The 14,170-nt window shown below is 43.0% G+C and overlaps 1 protein-coding gene across 1 annotated transcript; it reads right to left on the minus strand.

Moving 5' to 3' along the window:
- Positions 1–1,193: 1,193 nt before the first annotated feature.
- On the minus strand, positions 1,194–13,906 carry ALG8 (ALG8 alpha-1,3-glucosyltransferase). The gene is made up of 13 exons (XM_051608040.1): positions 13,823–13,906; positions 13,112–13,190; positions 11,744–11,937; positions 10,194–10,303; positions 9,059–9,126; positions 8,455–8,581; positions 7,759–7,862; positions 7,523–7,643; positions 7,091–7,230; positions 6,152–6,291; positions 4,440–4,537; positions 3,329–3,401; positions 1,194–1,842 (listed from the first exon to the last, which is right to left on the minus strand). The coding sequence occupies exons 1-13, from the start codon at positions 13,897–13,899 to the stop codon at positions 1,611–1,613; spliced, it is 1,563 nt and encodes a 520-aa protein (XP_051464000.1). The 5' UTR covers positions 13,900–13,906; the 3' UTR covers positions 1,194–1,610.
- Between the last annotated feature and the right edge of the window lie 264 nt (positions 13,907–14,170).

Genomic DNA, 14,170 nt, shown 5'->3' on the forward strand with positions numbered 1-14,170 from the left:
TGCCTTCTTCCTAAAACATTTACTATTTAGCTTTTCTCCACACAGGAGGAGGTTGGGCTGTCACCACTCCTGAATGGGAGGTGCCAAATTTGAGGCAGAAGTTCTTGGAGGGTTTTGGCTCAACTTGCAAAAATCACTGCAGGAAAAAAGCATGGAGAGGGGTTTTTTTTGGGTAATATTGTAATCGTCCTACCCAGGATGGCACCTATAGATGGATAAACATCAACATTTGGATGCCTCACCCTGTGCAGAGCTTTGAGGCTTAGACCCAAGAAAAAACAGAGGTGGAAGCAGCACTGAGGCACTGCCAGCAGTCACAGCAGCTGAAAAGTGTGGCAAAGTAGTAAATGGTGTAAAAAAAAACCAACCAGAAACTATCAGAAAGTAATGGAAACCAGAGAGAATAAGTCTGAAAATGAGCTCACAGGCAGTGAAAAGTTTAACTGGACAAACTATTTGGTTACAGAAATGGCCACAGGAACTACTTTACTGCCCACCCACTGTCCTAACAAGAGCCATGCTCTATTTTAACATCCAAAATATTCAAAGAACACAAAGAGCACAACCACCCTGTGGGATGTCCCCTCTGAAGGGGGCCACGTCTTCAATCAAAATGGAAGAAAGTTCAAGAACTGCTGGAAAAACAAATAATCCATCCCTTCTCCCCTCCTCATTTAATGTGCCAGCACTGGAATCCAAAGCAGATACCAGTTTCTAGAGCAAAATCTTGTAGGGGTGGTTACACAGTGTTTCAAAAACTGCAGGGATGACCTACCTCAAGCTGTAGGTAACTGTCATCTTCAAGGGTGTGTGATGCTGCAGGGGCAGAACATGATATTCCTCTTCCTCAGTTTACTCTGGACACTTGGTGTTTTGCCACAGTTGCAGTTTTACATCAATTGCAAATAAATACAGTTATGCAACCACATTATCCAACACATTTTGTGGTGTTTAAAAATTCCTGATTTCAGAAGCTGACTCAATTAGGTCATCTGGTCTACCAAAATAACTATTAGAATAGTAAAACCCCTTTGCAAAGAAGCTACGAAACCAGGTCAAAGGGACACAGACATATTAAGCAACTCAAGCTTGAGATTTGGCTGTTGTGGTCGAGTTTTCAGCTTGACACCCCATCCTTAGTTGTCCCTCATTAGCAAGGCTGAGACATGAGATTAAAAAAAAAAGCACAATAATTGCTCAAACAAAAAGTATCAAGTTTTTAATTTACATATTCCACGGAATGCAGTTAGAGCACTCTCTTCTACACAGCAATGATCCCTTGTACTTTGCCACAGTGATTTTTATTCAAATACAAACAGTAATGGGAAAGCCAGGCAGGTTTTCCTTGGGACAGAAGTCTGGACCTCATGAAACTTCACAGTCTACCCCCGGGGCAAGTGGCATCTCAGCATGTCCCATGTTACTGTGACAAGTGCTTCTGATGAGAGGTATCCTCATTGGTCAGTACAGGAGTGTGTTGGAACAGCAGCTCTGCTTGTGGTGATGATACATAGACACTGTGTTGTACTGAGAGTTGTAGGTCCTTGTTACAACCCCTCACAGTGCCCCACTGTTCCCTCAAGCCTGGGACTGGTCCCAACACCACAGTTTCACTCAGCCTTTTGTCTCACTGAGATCCGCTCGGTGAAGACAGAGACGTAGAGTTTGAGCCAGGCGTAGGTGATGCCCAGAGCACAGTACACAGAGGTCAGCAACAGGGGGGCAAAAGGGAAGTGCTGTTCCCAGGGGGTCAGAGGAAAGATCATTTCACAGAATATTTCCAAAGGCACTAGTTGGACGAGGTAGATCGTTTCAAGCCAGTTCAGGAGAGGCCTCTCTCTCCTGTCAGAGAGATTAGGGAAAAAAAAAGTATTAAAATACATGCTGTTAAATAAAAATAACTATTCTGCTTTTCAGCTACCACTGGTGACCAGTGCAAACAATATCCCCCATAACTTCACAGTAATGCTTTAAATAATGCAGAGTTTAAGTATGAAAACACATGGTAACAGAGCACAGCTCATTTCCTTATGAAGTGGCTTTTACATCAAGTTCCAAGATGCCCTGGAATCTAAGCAGGTTTCTCAGCAGCTGCCCTGCTTCACACCAGGAGGAAATTCCTCACTGTGACAGTGATGAGACACTGGAACAGGTTGCCAGAGAAGCTGTGGAAACCCTATCCCTGGCAGTGTTGAAGGGCAGGTTGGATGGGGCTCTGAGCAGCCTGGTCTGGTGGGAGGTGTCCCTGCCTGTGCAGGGGGGTTGGAACTATATTATCTTTAGGGTCCCTTCCAACCCAAACCATTCTGGGATTCTGTGACATCATTCCTGTGAACAACTGAACAGAGACCTTTATACACACATTTGTTCCAAAGTTGGTCAGCATCCAGAGACTGGAAATGTAAGATCTATCTTAAATGCTGCCCCCTTCTCCCAAGCTTTCTGTAGGATGAACAAGCCAATCTCTCTAGTAAAGGCCATGGGTGGCAGGGTTTTGACTGCAGGTACTTTACATAAGAATTCATGTTCTCCTGGAAGGAATTTGGGTTTTTTTGAAAGTTAGGAATAAGAAACTTGAAAATGCTCCATCTCTAGACAGAAACTAACCTCCAACAGAAGCTTTTAATTAGAGCTCTTGAGATAGATGATAGAATTCTGGAATAGTAAAGGGGGAAAACAAGCAGTCTGGTTGAAAGAGGATTACCTACAAAAAGCAGGTGACTGAGGTAGTGAATACAAGTTTAGAGCATTTCCAACATCCTCTAGTACAGCCCTGATTTGCCATGAGAAATTTGGGAAATAGGGAAGTGGAGACTAGAGGGGGTTATAAGGATAAGCCATCTTTGCTCAAGTGGATAAGAGATCAACATCCTGTGAAAATACACAGGGTGATTTGGGTAATTGTATTTGTTTGTAAGAGGCTGGTTGACAAATGGCAGCTTCTAAGAGAATGTTATTCATTACCAGGTTATTAATCACCAGGTAACTGGAGTGCAGTAGTAAGTGCAGCAATACTGAATGAAACTCTCACAGGCTACAGCATTCCAACTCTGTGCTTTAACAGCACATCAGGCAGGTGGGGATTTACAGCCTGGGGGGACTGAGTCGTTGTCACAATTCCTACATAACAAGGATGTGCTAAATAATCTGACCAAAGCCTTGCCTCCTGAGAAGAGGAAAGAGGCAGCATCATTTTTAGACTGGTAAGACTTCAGTTTGATACTTCAGGGTCAGTTTTCTGCACTGTTTGCCCCTTATGACAACACAGGTCCAAGTGATAGAAGAAATGGTTTTGTTCTTGGCTTTGGGAACAAGGTTCTTTAATTACCTGAATAGAGATTTCAATGCAGAGAAGCTATAAACTGTAAACAGCAGCATAAGCAGTATTTTAATTGGAAGCTCTGAAATACAAAGAACATAATGGACTTATAAAATTAATTATAAAACCCTTTTGCCCTATAAATTGCAGTATCTTTAAACTCTACTAGTCACACTTGCATTGCCCAACTTATTTTCTCCCAACTGAAGGAAATACTTTACTGCTTAAGACACCTAAAAATAAGCACAGATATTTATTAAAGCAAATGTCAAGCATTTGCAATACACTTACTTTAATTATCTATAAGCATATTGAACACATGAACACTGCAAATAAGATTTTCCTATTAAAAAATAAATCAGAAATTCCTGGGCTGGGAAGCTTAAAAGATAAATGTGACAGGCAAAACAGTGCTATCTAGTTTAGGTTGTGTGGTAGATAAAAATTAAAAGGCAGAGGAAGTTTCTCATTTCTCAAGGCAGCAGCTTTGCTGTTGCAAATCAGCAGCATCATCAGACCCCAAAAGCACAAGTGTCTGGATTTGAACTCTCCCAGAAGGAAGAAAATAATTTTAAAATAGTGAGTGTTGTCATAGCTGTGATGGCCTAGGTTTTAGGTGAAGCAAAAGGGGAAGCAGAAGAGGAAGGAAGGAATAGTTTTTGGTCACATAGACAAATCTGTCCCTGTACATACTGATTTAACTGATGCTGCTGCACGGTTTTTTAGTTTAAGCAGATTAAAGACAGCATGAAGTAGTAGTCATGGGGAAAACAGCCTGTCAGGTCTGTGGCTTCAAACTGCCTTTAACACTTTTGCTTCACATGGTGATGTCAGACAGGGGGAAATATCTAGAACTGTGGCAGAATGAGGGTTAACAAGTATTGACTATGACAATTTCCCATCTCTATTTCAACTTGAGGACTACAGCTCTTCCACAGCTTGTCACACCAGTGCTTCTGTTCACTACTTGGAGAGTTTGTTTTTATGGCAACAGGCTGACACATCTTCCAGCTTTCAGCATCTTACATAAAAGAATCCAAAAGCATCACCCACATGTCATTTCTGGAAAAAGCCCCAAAGCAGTAAGATGAAAGCACAAGGAGAAGGCAAATGCTTTTACCTGGCAGTGTGAACAGCAGTGGAAAAAGTGAGAAGTGCCCTGTGGTTGCCAGGATCAGGTAGATGCCAGCATCCTTTGCCCTCTGAACAGACAACAAGCTGAAAACAACAAGGATTTGTTGTGCTTTTGTCTTTCAGCAAAGAAACTTAATTTCACCAAAACACTTCGCAACTCACAAGAGACAGAAGAATGTTTCCTAATACCTCAGTCCCCCCCAGACACTGCAGCTGTGATGAAACCTCCTGCTTCCAAACCATGTGGCTTCAGAGAGAAAAATGCAGGAATAAAATCAGCCAGGGAACCCTTCCCCAGAAAACCACACTCCCACTTGAACACACACGTCAGAAAGGCCTGGAGTTTTCTACAGATTGTCTCTCCTTTGCTAGCTGGCTGCCAAGATCCTCATCCCTCCCTCCCACCATTCCCACTTCAGCAGCTTAAGTAACACTAAACCTCTGAACAGGAAAAAAACATACTGGTCAGGAGGCTTATGAACTATAGCCTCACTTCTACCCTGACAGGCATGAAGCCCTTTTGGTAGAAATGACAAATTGTTCTTGCCAAGCAGAGTGCAGAAGGTCCCTGTCAGCTGGTTCATTAACAATCTACCTAGAGCTTTAAATATGAACTACAACACCCATCAAAGCTTGAAATGCCCAGCAGCTAAAAGATTGCAACATTTTTACATTTGTCCCTGCCACAGTGCAGCTCTAAACTTAAGTATTCAGAGAGAAAAAGAACTTCACCAACAATGGGTGCTTGCCCAACTGGAGTATGACAGCAGTGTCAAATGCTTCCAGTCAGGCAGGTCAGTTATTTTTTCTCTTCAAAAGACAAAGCCACAAGACAAACAACAAATAGGTCTTGGACTTTTTGGGTGCAAAGAATATGCCACACAAATGCAGTAATAACAGTGGGTGAACAAAAGACTCTAAGAAAGCAGCCTGGTTTCGTCCATCTTGCCACAGGAATGAAACCTTTTATCAAACATGGTCCCAAGCTGTCACTGGGAAAAGGTGGCTTCAAGGGGAAGATATATTAATTTTTTTAAAAAGCTGTGGGTCCACATGCAGCCTAAAGTCTGAATCCCATTCTTCCATAAGCATGGTTTTAGCTGTTTTGGTGTTTTTTCTCTCCCCATTACTCTAACAGCAATCAAGTGCCTGACACCAAAGACACTGATTTTCTGTGCACTATGCATCTTAATACAACTCAGCATTCAAAGAGACACAAAAGAGTATGTAGTGGGAAGGCCTGTGTGTCAGACTCCTGAAATGATCCCCTTTATCATCCCAACACCATAGGTTTCTGTTCATCTGTACATTAGTACAAAGCTTTGCTGTGGCCCAGGGAGCTGATACAGGAATCAGCTACTCCAAATAAAGCTGTGCTTAAAGCTTCTGTCAGTGCAAACTGTTGTGAAGTATAAGCCACTGTTAGTAAGTGATAAAAGAAACAGTTTGTTTAACACCACACTGGTTTCCTACATACACTACACCTGCAACAGTACATTGTATTGCTAAGGCAGACACACCTTATTCTGCCTGAAATTAATTTACTTGACATGCACTAACACCGTACAGCCTAAGGCATCCTATAAACACGTTCATTTCCCAAAACATACTGAAAACAAAGTGCTCCTCATTGAGGATTCCTCAACGAGTGGCTGCAGGTTGAGTTTGGCCAACTGCTGCAGGTGAAAATTCACTTACCTTAGAGGCAGAATGGCAAGGAGGATTGCCTTCTCATGCACGTGCCAGCCGAACATGAAGGAGCTCAACGCGCAGAGAACAAGGCACTGAAGGAAGCCCCGGGGCCCTTGAGGTTTAAACCAAAGACAGAAAACAGAGGGCTAGAAACAACAGGCAGAAACAGGACTTCAGTGAGAAGTTTGGCAATCCTGAACACAAGCCACTGCCCAATGAGATTTTTTTCAGTGTTAATAAACAGCACGGCACCCGAGTTGTGCTTCACAGGGCATCACAGGGCACTGGAGAAACTGTATCTACCTGGATGTATGAGTAGAGCCCCGAGCACAACAGGAGGGGAAAGGCAGTCTGAAAGACTACAGCCAACTCCCTGGTACTTGTTTTGCAAGAACTGTTTATGAATCTAAGCCACTAAACTCATTTAATCAACATTACTACATAAACGTGTTGAAACAAAGACTTCCAGTTAAAGGCCAGTTGCTCATTAGAGTGAAAAAAGGCTCTGCAATCAGGTGATTCCTTATGGAACCTTCACATCTTTGCTTGTCACATGAAGAACAGGCTGACCTGTAGCTGATGCTGTCAGGAACACTGTAAGCTGCCCAGGCACTTCCATCAGTATCTCTCCTCACATCCCAGTTCAACTACCTTCTATCAGAAAAAGTTACTTTTAGCTCAGAATGGTTTTGATCCAATATTGCTTTGAATGTTTTATTAACTGTTCTAGAGCTGAAGAAGCCATAATTTTAGCCATAATTTAAAAAAAGTAATATTGTGTATCAAGAAAGAGATTGATTCCACATTTATCCTAAGATTTTTAATTTTTTTTAAAGAATTATTTGTTGCATTAGAATTAAGATTCATATGAAGATAATGATAATCACATAAAATCTACTAGGGACAAAATACATCAAGGTAAAAAAAAGTATTATTTTTTCTTACCAATATAGATATGAAAGTACAGATTAATGTTGCCAGAGGAGTCACAGAAGGGAGAACAGTATGCTGGAATTCTTGAACCAGCCCTCCTGTCATGGAGGCTTTTGGAATTTTTGTGGGATCAAGGAAGTTGCACTTTAAACCTGAAAACAAGAGATAAAAAACCCCCCAAATTGAGAAATGTTAATGAAGAAATGATGCAGCTGAACTAAGTATATATCCAAGTCTTTTTTTTTTAAAGGACAGAGAGAGGAATGATTGGTTTCTGGCCTACTGCTGGTAATTTATGCACTGGATTATGCAGACAATCAAGTGATTTAAGGTCACCTGAAAATGTAATTTACTACTCACATATTTCAAAGGGGGAAGAAAGGCTAAAATCCAGAGAGCTCTACCTACAAACAGCCACCAAATAGCAAGATTAGCATACTGTACCCAAAATTGTTAGTGCTTTATCCATGGCATTGTACAGAGCCCAGAAGTTAGGAGCCCAATAGGCATGGCAGAGGCCTCGCTTGAAAGGGAAAAGCCGGGAAACGACTTGAGGCAACTGGCCCTTGCGAAAGAAAAAAGAGAAAAGAAATGTCTCTTCAGCTGAGACATGGTTGATACAATTATAACACAATTTTTTAACAGTTCAAGGGAAGAAGAGGTGAAAAAGGGGTTGTTACCAACACTATGAAGGGGCCCAATGAAAGAGCAGAAACAAGACAGACAATCAATCCCAGAAGAGTTACATGAAGGAAGCTGAAACTTCTCCACTTCAGGGATCCATCTACAAGAAGCAAACAGATGATGAACACAGTTACTGCAGTAAGTGGAGAGGGAGATGAAGCATTCCACACCCACAGTGAGTTGCTAGCACCTATCTGAAAGCAGCATAAGGCCTCTTATGTCAATACATTTCATTGCTTTCTTCAACAGTCAGTTTGCATTTACTTTTTCCACACTGCAGCTCCTCCATCATACAACCTTTTGGTATTTTCCTTTTTCAAGAGAAGTGCCTTCTCTGTTCATGTGAGGAATATCACATGTTTTTCAGTGCTAAGAAGTACAGAGAAACTCACAGGGGGACTTTGGAACAGCTCCTGGTGCTATCTAACTAGAATAATTCTCGTGGCTTCAAAATGCCCCCTGCAGTTTGCTCATGTTGGTTTTATCTTAAAAAAGAACATCCTAGAAACACGAATTTTACATAAATAAATTTCAAACATCTTTAAAGATCACACAAACTGAGCTACACAAGCAGCTTTTTGGCTTGACCTGCAGCCATTCTGTTCTGATGGTACCTGCATGTCTTGTGTCTTCCCCAGGCCTCAATAATTAACACAATCCCCCAAAAATGAGCAAGGAAAAACCCATCTTACCTGCATTATTTGCAGTAAAACAATAGGAACGCAGCAGGTAAATGCCATATGCTGGAGCCACATAAATGTAGATGTGTTTGAAATGCAGCAGAACAGCAAAAAGAAGAGCACCCTCCAAGTATCTTTTCTAAAGGAAAAACAAAACCAAGCCCAAGCTTTTTCCACTTGTTCTCCCTTTGCACCAACTTTCACTGGTCCTCTGTTTTACTGCTAAGGTGACAGGACATTTATTATAGGCATAAAAACAAACTAGTATTTACTTCAAACTACAAACTCAGCTTCAGAGGTACTTTTCGTAAGGACTGGTGACTTGGAAGAAGATGGCAGGAAAACATGCCATGTTGCTGAGGTGTAACACAGAATTTAGCTTTCTTGCAGGAAACTGCAATTCTGCAGCATAAGCAAACAATTGTGGTTAGTTTCAAGTCCTCCTCTTCCCCCTAACTAAACAAATAATTAAGACAGTCAGCTTAGCAGCCCTCAACTTTGAGCTGCCCTCAACTTTGAGCTGCTCCCAACACCTTTAATCTGAGCAGCCCAATGGAGCTAATAAATGTACCTAAAATACATAGGATGACAAACAGGAAAGAGTCACTCGAGTTACCTGACAAAGTCGGGCAACAGAAAGAAGCATCAGACCAAACAGAAAGCCATTGTACTGGAAGTGAATATCTGAACTTGAGTCAAGAAAGGTGTACAGCAAGCTTTCTTTACTGCTATCAATCTTCTGGGGAAGACTCTTACAAACAACAAATTCAAATTAAAATGGAACTTAAATCAAGAAAGTAACCTTAAATTCAGTCCATGTAGCCACAAAGTAATTACTTAACCAGACCTGTAAGCACAGAAACAAAAATCTACTAAGACTAGTAATTATTTTGATGAAACAAAACATGACAATCTGACTGCATATGTATCATGCAACCAGTAGCTGCAGGGCCTACAGGAAAGCTGGAGAGGGACTTCATACAAAGTGGGAAATACATACAATGTGGGGAAGAAAAGAACAGTTTCCCACAGCGTGAAGTGATAGGACAAGGGGGAATGGTTTCAGACTGAAAGAGGGGAGATTGAGATTAGACATTGGGAAGAAATTCTTTCCTGTGAGGGTGGTGAGACATTGGCCCAGGTTGCCCAGGGAAGCTGTGGCTGCCCCATCCTTGGCAGTGTTGAAGGGCAGGTTGGATGGGGTTTGGAGAAGCCTGGGCTGCTGGCAGGTGATGTTTTCCCCTTCTGTTTCCTCCTCAGCTGGATCAATGCACATTATCGAGACCAACTCAGGATAATTGGACTTCCCAGAGGAGTTTTTATTCCTCATTAAAAAAAACCTTGCTAATTCTCATGCAACGTTAATGAATTAAATATTGCCTGAACATAAAGCACTTGTAGGGATTTTCATTGCCATGGGACAAAGCTTGAACCATGGCCAGGAATAAAGAGGCTCTCTGCTATCACTCCTGTAGGCAGGTGGAGGAGGAGCAGCCAGCAGGAACAGACATGTTGTTGCCAAACTGCTCCTCCTGCAGCTCTGGCAAATCAGACCAAAACCTGAAAAATCTCAGTTTTTCCAAATTATAATCCTAATGAAAACATGGAAGTTATTAATCTCACCCCAGGAACACAAACAGTAGCATTACTTGCTGTGATAGGAATAATAATATTCGTGGGTTTGCACCACCCCCTGTAACTGATTAAAAACAAAAACCACACAAACAACCCACGACTCTTTAAAAGGATACGATCCACAATTAACAACCCAAAATTCCACAAGAGCAGGACAGCAAGAATAAACGTTGGTTTTTCCAGGATATCCTTTGCAGCTCGTTTCCCATTTACACATCTGCAGCATCTGCAGGAATGCAGAAGACACAGAAGACTTAACTGAAACAGCCAACAGAAACGTTGTTGCTTTTAAGAGCTGAGAAGTGCACTGAGAGTGGAAGGCAACGGAAACATTCTTGCTAAATTCAGCAAGAGAAGAGTGCCATTAATAAAGTTTAGTAAAAGAAAGGATTTTAAATCCCAGTAGCTGTAATATGTCCCACATGCAGCTTATGTTAAGTAACTTCCTTTCAGGTTCTAATCTCACATTCATTAATAACTGTACAGTTCTCATAATCTGTTCACTGTTAACTTCTCATGAACACACCATGTACTGCTACATCTGGAGACAACAACGTGCCTAAGGTCCTCAGCTGGACATGAGCCTCTTCCCAGCTACCCCCCAAAATTATGAGCTATTGGTTAAAAATATCTAAGTACTTCTCAGTTTGAAGCCATATGGCCCACATTATTTTGAAGGTTTGATCAGGTTAAAAAGCTGTGAATGCTTTGTGTTGGATCACTGTTACTAGAGCCATGTAAGAAAGACAGCTCATTCCCACATCTTTGAGTCAAAACTATAAAAGGAAAAGGTCACAGTGCAGAGCCAGCCCATGGCAAATAAAGAAAGTAAATAAGGAACTTAGCTAGTGCTTCAGTGCAACAGGGAACTTTCTACCCAGATGGTGAACAAGAGGAAAGACTGTTAGAGTCAAGGCACTAAGGTAGGCAACATAATTCTCAGAACATCTCTCCCCCTCTACTCTTTTAGGTGCAAGATGAAGACTTCTTCACAAAGCCAGAGCAGACTGAAAACAGCCAGTCTTTATATTTTTAAACTAGATTTGGACTAATCAGTTTATCATCAAGGTTGCCCAGGGAGGTCTTGGAAGCCACATCCCAGGCAGTATTCAGGTTGGATGGGGCTCTAAGCAACCTGATCTAGGGGGAGGTGTCTCTGTCCATGGCAGGGGGGTTGGAACTAGATGATCTTTAAGGTCCCTTCCAACCCAAACCATTCTAGGATTGTATGATTCAAAAACACTGGAGTGACTTTGCATATATGATAATACTGGCACTTTGTCACAGTTTCCTTCATGCTTCTAGTCCAGAAGAACTGAGTAACAACAGAAGTACTAGGAAGAGCTGGGCGCACCCAAGGTGTCCTGCAACTCCTACAAAAAATAAATCCAGCAATAGAAAAAAAAAACACACCTATAATGTATGAAACAGCAGCTAATGTCTGAATGTGTACAGTTCTGATCCCATGTACAGAAACAGCATCTCCAAGAACAACAAAATCCTGCGTTTAGCAGCGTGTTCCAAATCCCTCCTTGAATAGGTTAAAACAACTTTGATATTTCCATACAAGCTTGTTTGTACAAATAATACTTTGTTGTTACTGTAGAAAAACTCCACATATTACTTGACTACTCAATGTCCCCAGAATTGGAACACTAAGACTTACTCACGAACTGCATATATGAAAAGGATATCTGTAAAGATGACAGAGAATCTTTGGAATATGATGGTAGAGTCACTGGTGTAATTTAGGTTTTTGATGACCAACATCTTGGGGTCAAAGTACTTGGCAACATGTGAAAGTACATATTCAAACCAAGCAAAGAATGGAGGATAATCCAGGGTCCATTCCGAAGTGGCCTACAGACAAAATGAGATGAAATAATTTAACACAATCCATGCTGTTCACAGTCCTGCACGTGCAGTTCATCACAGCAGACCAGTTTATGTATTTTATCTCAGTAGCCCCTACTTAACAGAAACTACTGCACAAGCAAACAGCTGGACATGATTTGAGTTGTCCTTCTGTAGCACTGGTAGAGGGATGGGACATTTCTTGATTGCTAGAAAAAGATTAAAGCACATGTTGTGTGTCTGCACCTAACCAACAAATAATGGTCTGTTCTTTATAAAATCAACTTACAGTAATAGGACCAATAATAAAATATCAGTAAAATAGCTCACAGTGAGTATTTGTCTACATGAGAGGAATCATCAGGCCAGTCAGCATTGTTACAGTCTAAAAATTACTTTTACCCATTAGTCAACAAGTCTTAATTCTAATAAGACCTTTTCAAGACCAAATAGCACTATTTGATCTTTTCCCACAAGGACAATTATTATGCCCTGGCCAGTGATTAACTCCTTGGCTGTGGGAATAGGAGAGAAGGAAGAAGGAACAGAGGAGGTTGGGATGGGGTATATTTCTCAAGAAGCCTGTTCCCAAATGCTCACATTATGCTGTTAAAGCATCCCATGCTTTGGCACTGGGATTGTGCTGACATCACAGAAATTGGTTTTCCAGTACTGGATCAGCCTGTCAGAAAGTTCTGACCCACACAAACCATTTACTCCTGGATACACAGTTCCCAAGAGTACTAGAGACTATGACATTTATGCCAGAACTCCAGGAGATCTGTGATCCAGAATAAAACTCAACTCTGTAGACTGAGTCTATCACCAACTTCAAGGTGACTAATCTAGATTTAAATCTATTTGAGCAGTTTAAGACTACCATGCCTCTTGCTCCTGTGTTAGAGCCTTTCTAACAACTGATGTCCCTTAGCTGTGTTTTTCATTTTGGCTTCATAACCACTAGCAGCTGCCCCAGACAATTTTCATTTCAGGATGAAAAGCTATGCAGGGACAACAAATGGGGCTAAGTATGTTTTTGAACAACTGCTATACAGCTGCTGACCACCAGTACCCATCTTCTGCAAATAAAGGGCTTTCTCCTCCAGCATCCACACAGGCTGACATCCCCAAAAAGCCTGCTAGTTACATATAGCTAAAAAAAGCCCAAATATGTACTTACTTCATGGTACCACTGAGAGAGGGGTAAGTTGTGAGTGATGGCAAGCCAGTTCCTGTGTACTTCAAAATCTGTGGAGTAACTACAGAAGGTTTCTGTTAAGAGTCACACCCTGACAGGAGAAGGATTTCTGAGCACAACACCACAGGCAGATAATCCAGTCTATGCTGATCAGCTCTAGGGCAAGACCTGGATCAAGTTATTCAGTCACAAAGATGCTGCATGAATTTTGTGCCATGAACACACACAGGACCAGACCTACTTCTAGCTCAGCCTTTTCTGACAACGAATGCCAAAAATTCCAGGTTCTAACTGACTTATCGACGGCGATTTTTGTTGTGGTTTTTTGTTTTTTTTTCCCACAAGGAGAAAAGCTACGGTGTCTTTTTCCAGTGAAAAGGCCTTCACGTTGCACGGCACTGACAGGCCAAGCAGAACATGGGGTGTGAAGCGCCTTCGGACACGAAAGCAAAGCGACTGGACAGGCCGAGAGGCAGAGGAAACCGCAGCCCACGAGCACCTGAAGGACGTGAGGCCCCTCAGGCCACCAGGGCCCCTCAGGCCACCGGGGCCACCCCAGGCCCCGCAGCCCCGCGCTGACAGGCCGTGCCGCCCCCCACCCCCGGCCGAGGGAACCGGGGGGGCCGCTGACAGGCCGTGCCGCACCCCCCTCCCCCCCCCACAGCCCGGCCCGGCCCTGGGGAAGCTGCTTACTAAGCGGGGACGAGGAGGCACTTGAGGAAGGAGACGCTGAGCGCCAGCGAGCGGAACCAGCCGCCTCCCGCCGCCATGGCGCCGCCCGGCCCTGCGCGCATGCGCGGAGCCACAGCCGCCCCCCGCCCCCAGCCGCGCATGCGCGAGGTGTGTGTGTTGGGGGGGTTGTCGGGTCTGGGCGGGCAGGGGGTTGGGGGAGCAGGGGGGGTTGGGGGGTGGGACCGGGTCTGGGGCTGGGTGTTTGTTCCGGGGTGTTCCGGGGCTGGGTGTTTGTTCCAGGGCTGGGAGGTGGGCGGGACCCCGCGATTGGCGAGACATCAGAACAATCACAGCGTCGCAGGATGGTTT

Source organism: Apus apus, chromosome 1 (genome assembly GCF_020740795.1).
Source record: "Apus apus isolate bApuApu2 chromosome 1, bApuApu2.pri.cur, whole genome shotgun sequence".
Lineage (NCBI taxonomy): Eukaryota > Metazoa > Chordata > Aves > Apodiformes > Apodidae > Apus > Apus apus.

Excerpts from the sequence above, each read along its gene's own strand:
- ALG8 (XM_051608040.1), bottom strand. The coding sequence starts at position 13,899 with ATGGCGGCGGGAGGCGGCTGGTTCCGCTCGCTGGCGCTCAGCGTCTCC. Across the intron at positions 13,191-13,822 it reads TGCCTCCTCGTCCCCGCTTA|TTACTCCACAGATTTTGAAG; the intron begins GTAAGCAGCTTC and ends AACCTTCTGTAG. Across the intron at positions 11,938-13,111 it reads TCTCTCAGTGGTACCATGAA|GCCACTTCGGAATGGACCCT; the intron begins GTAAGTACATAT and ends TTTTGTCTGTAG.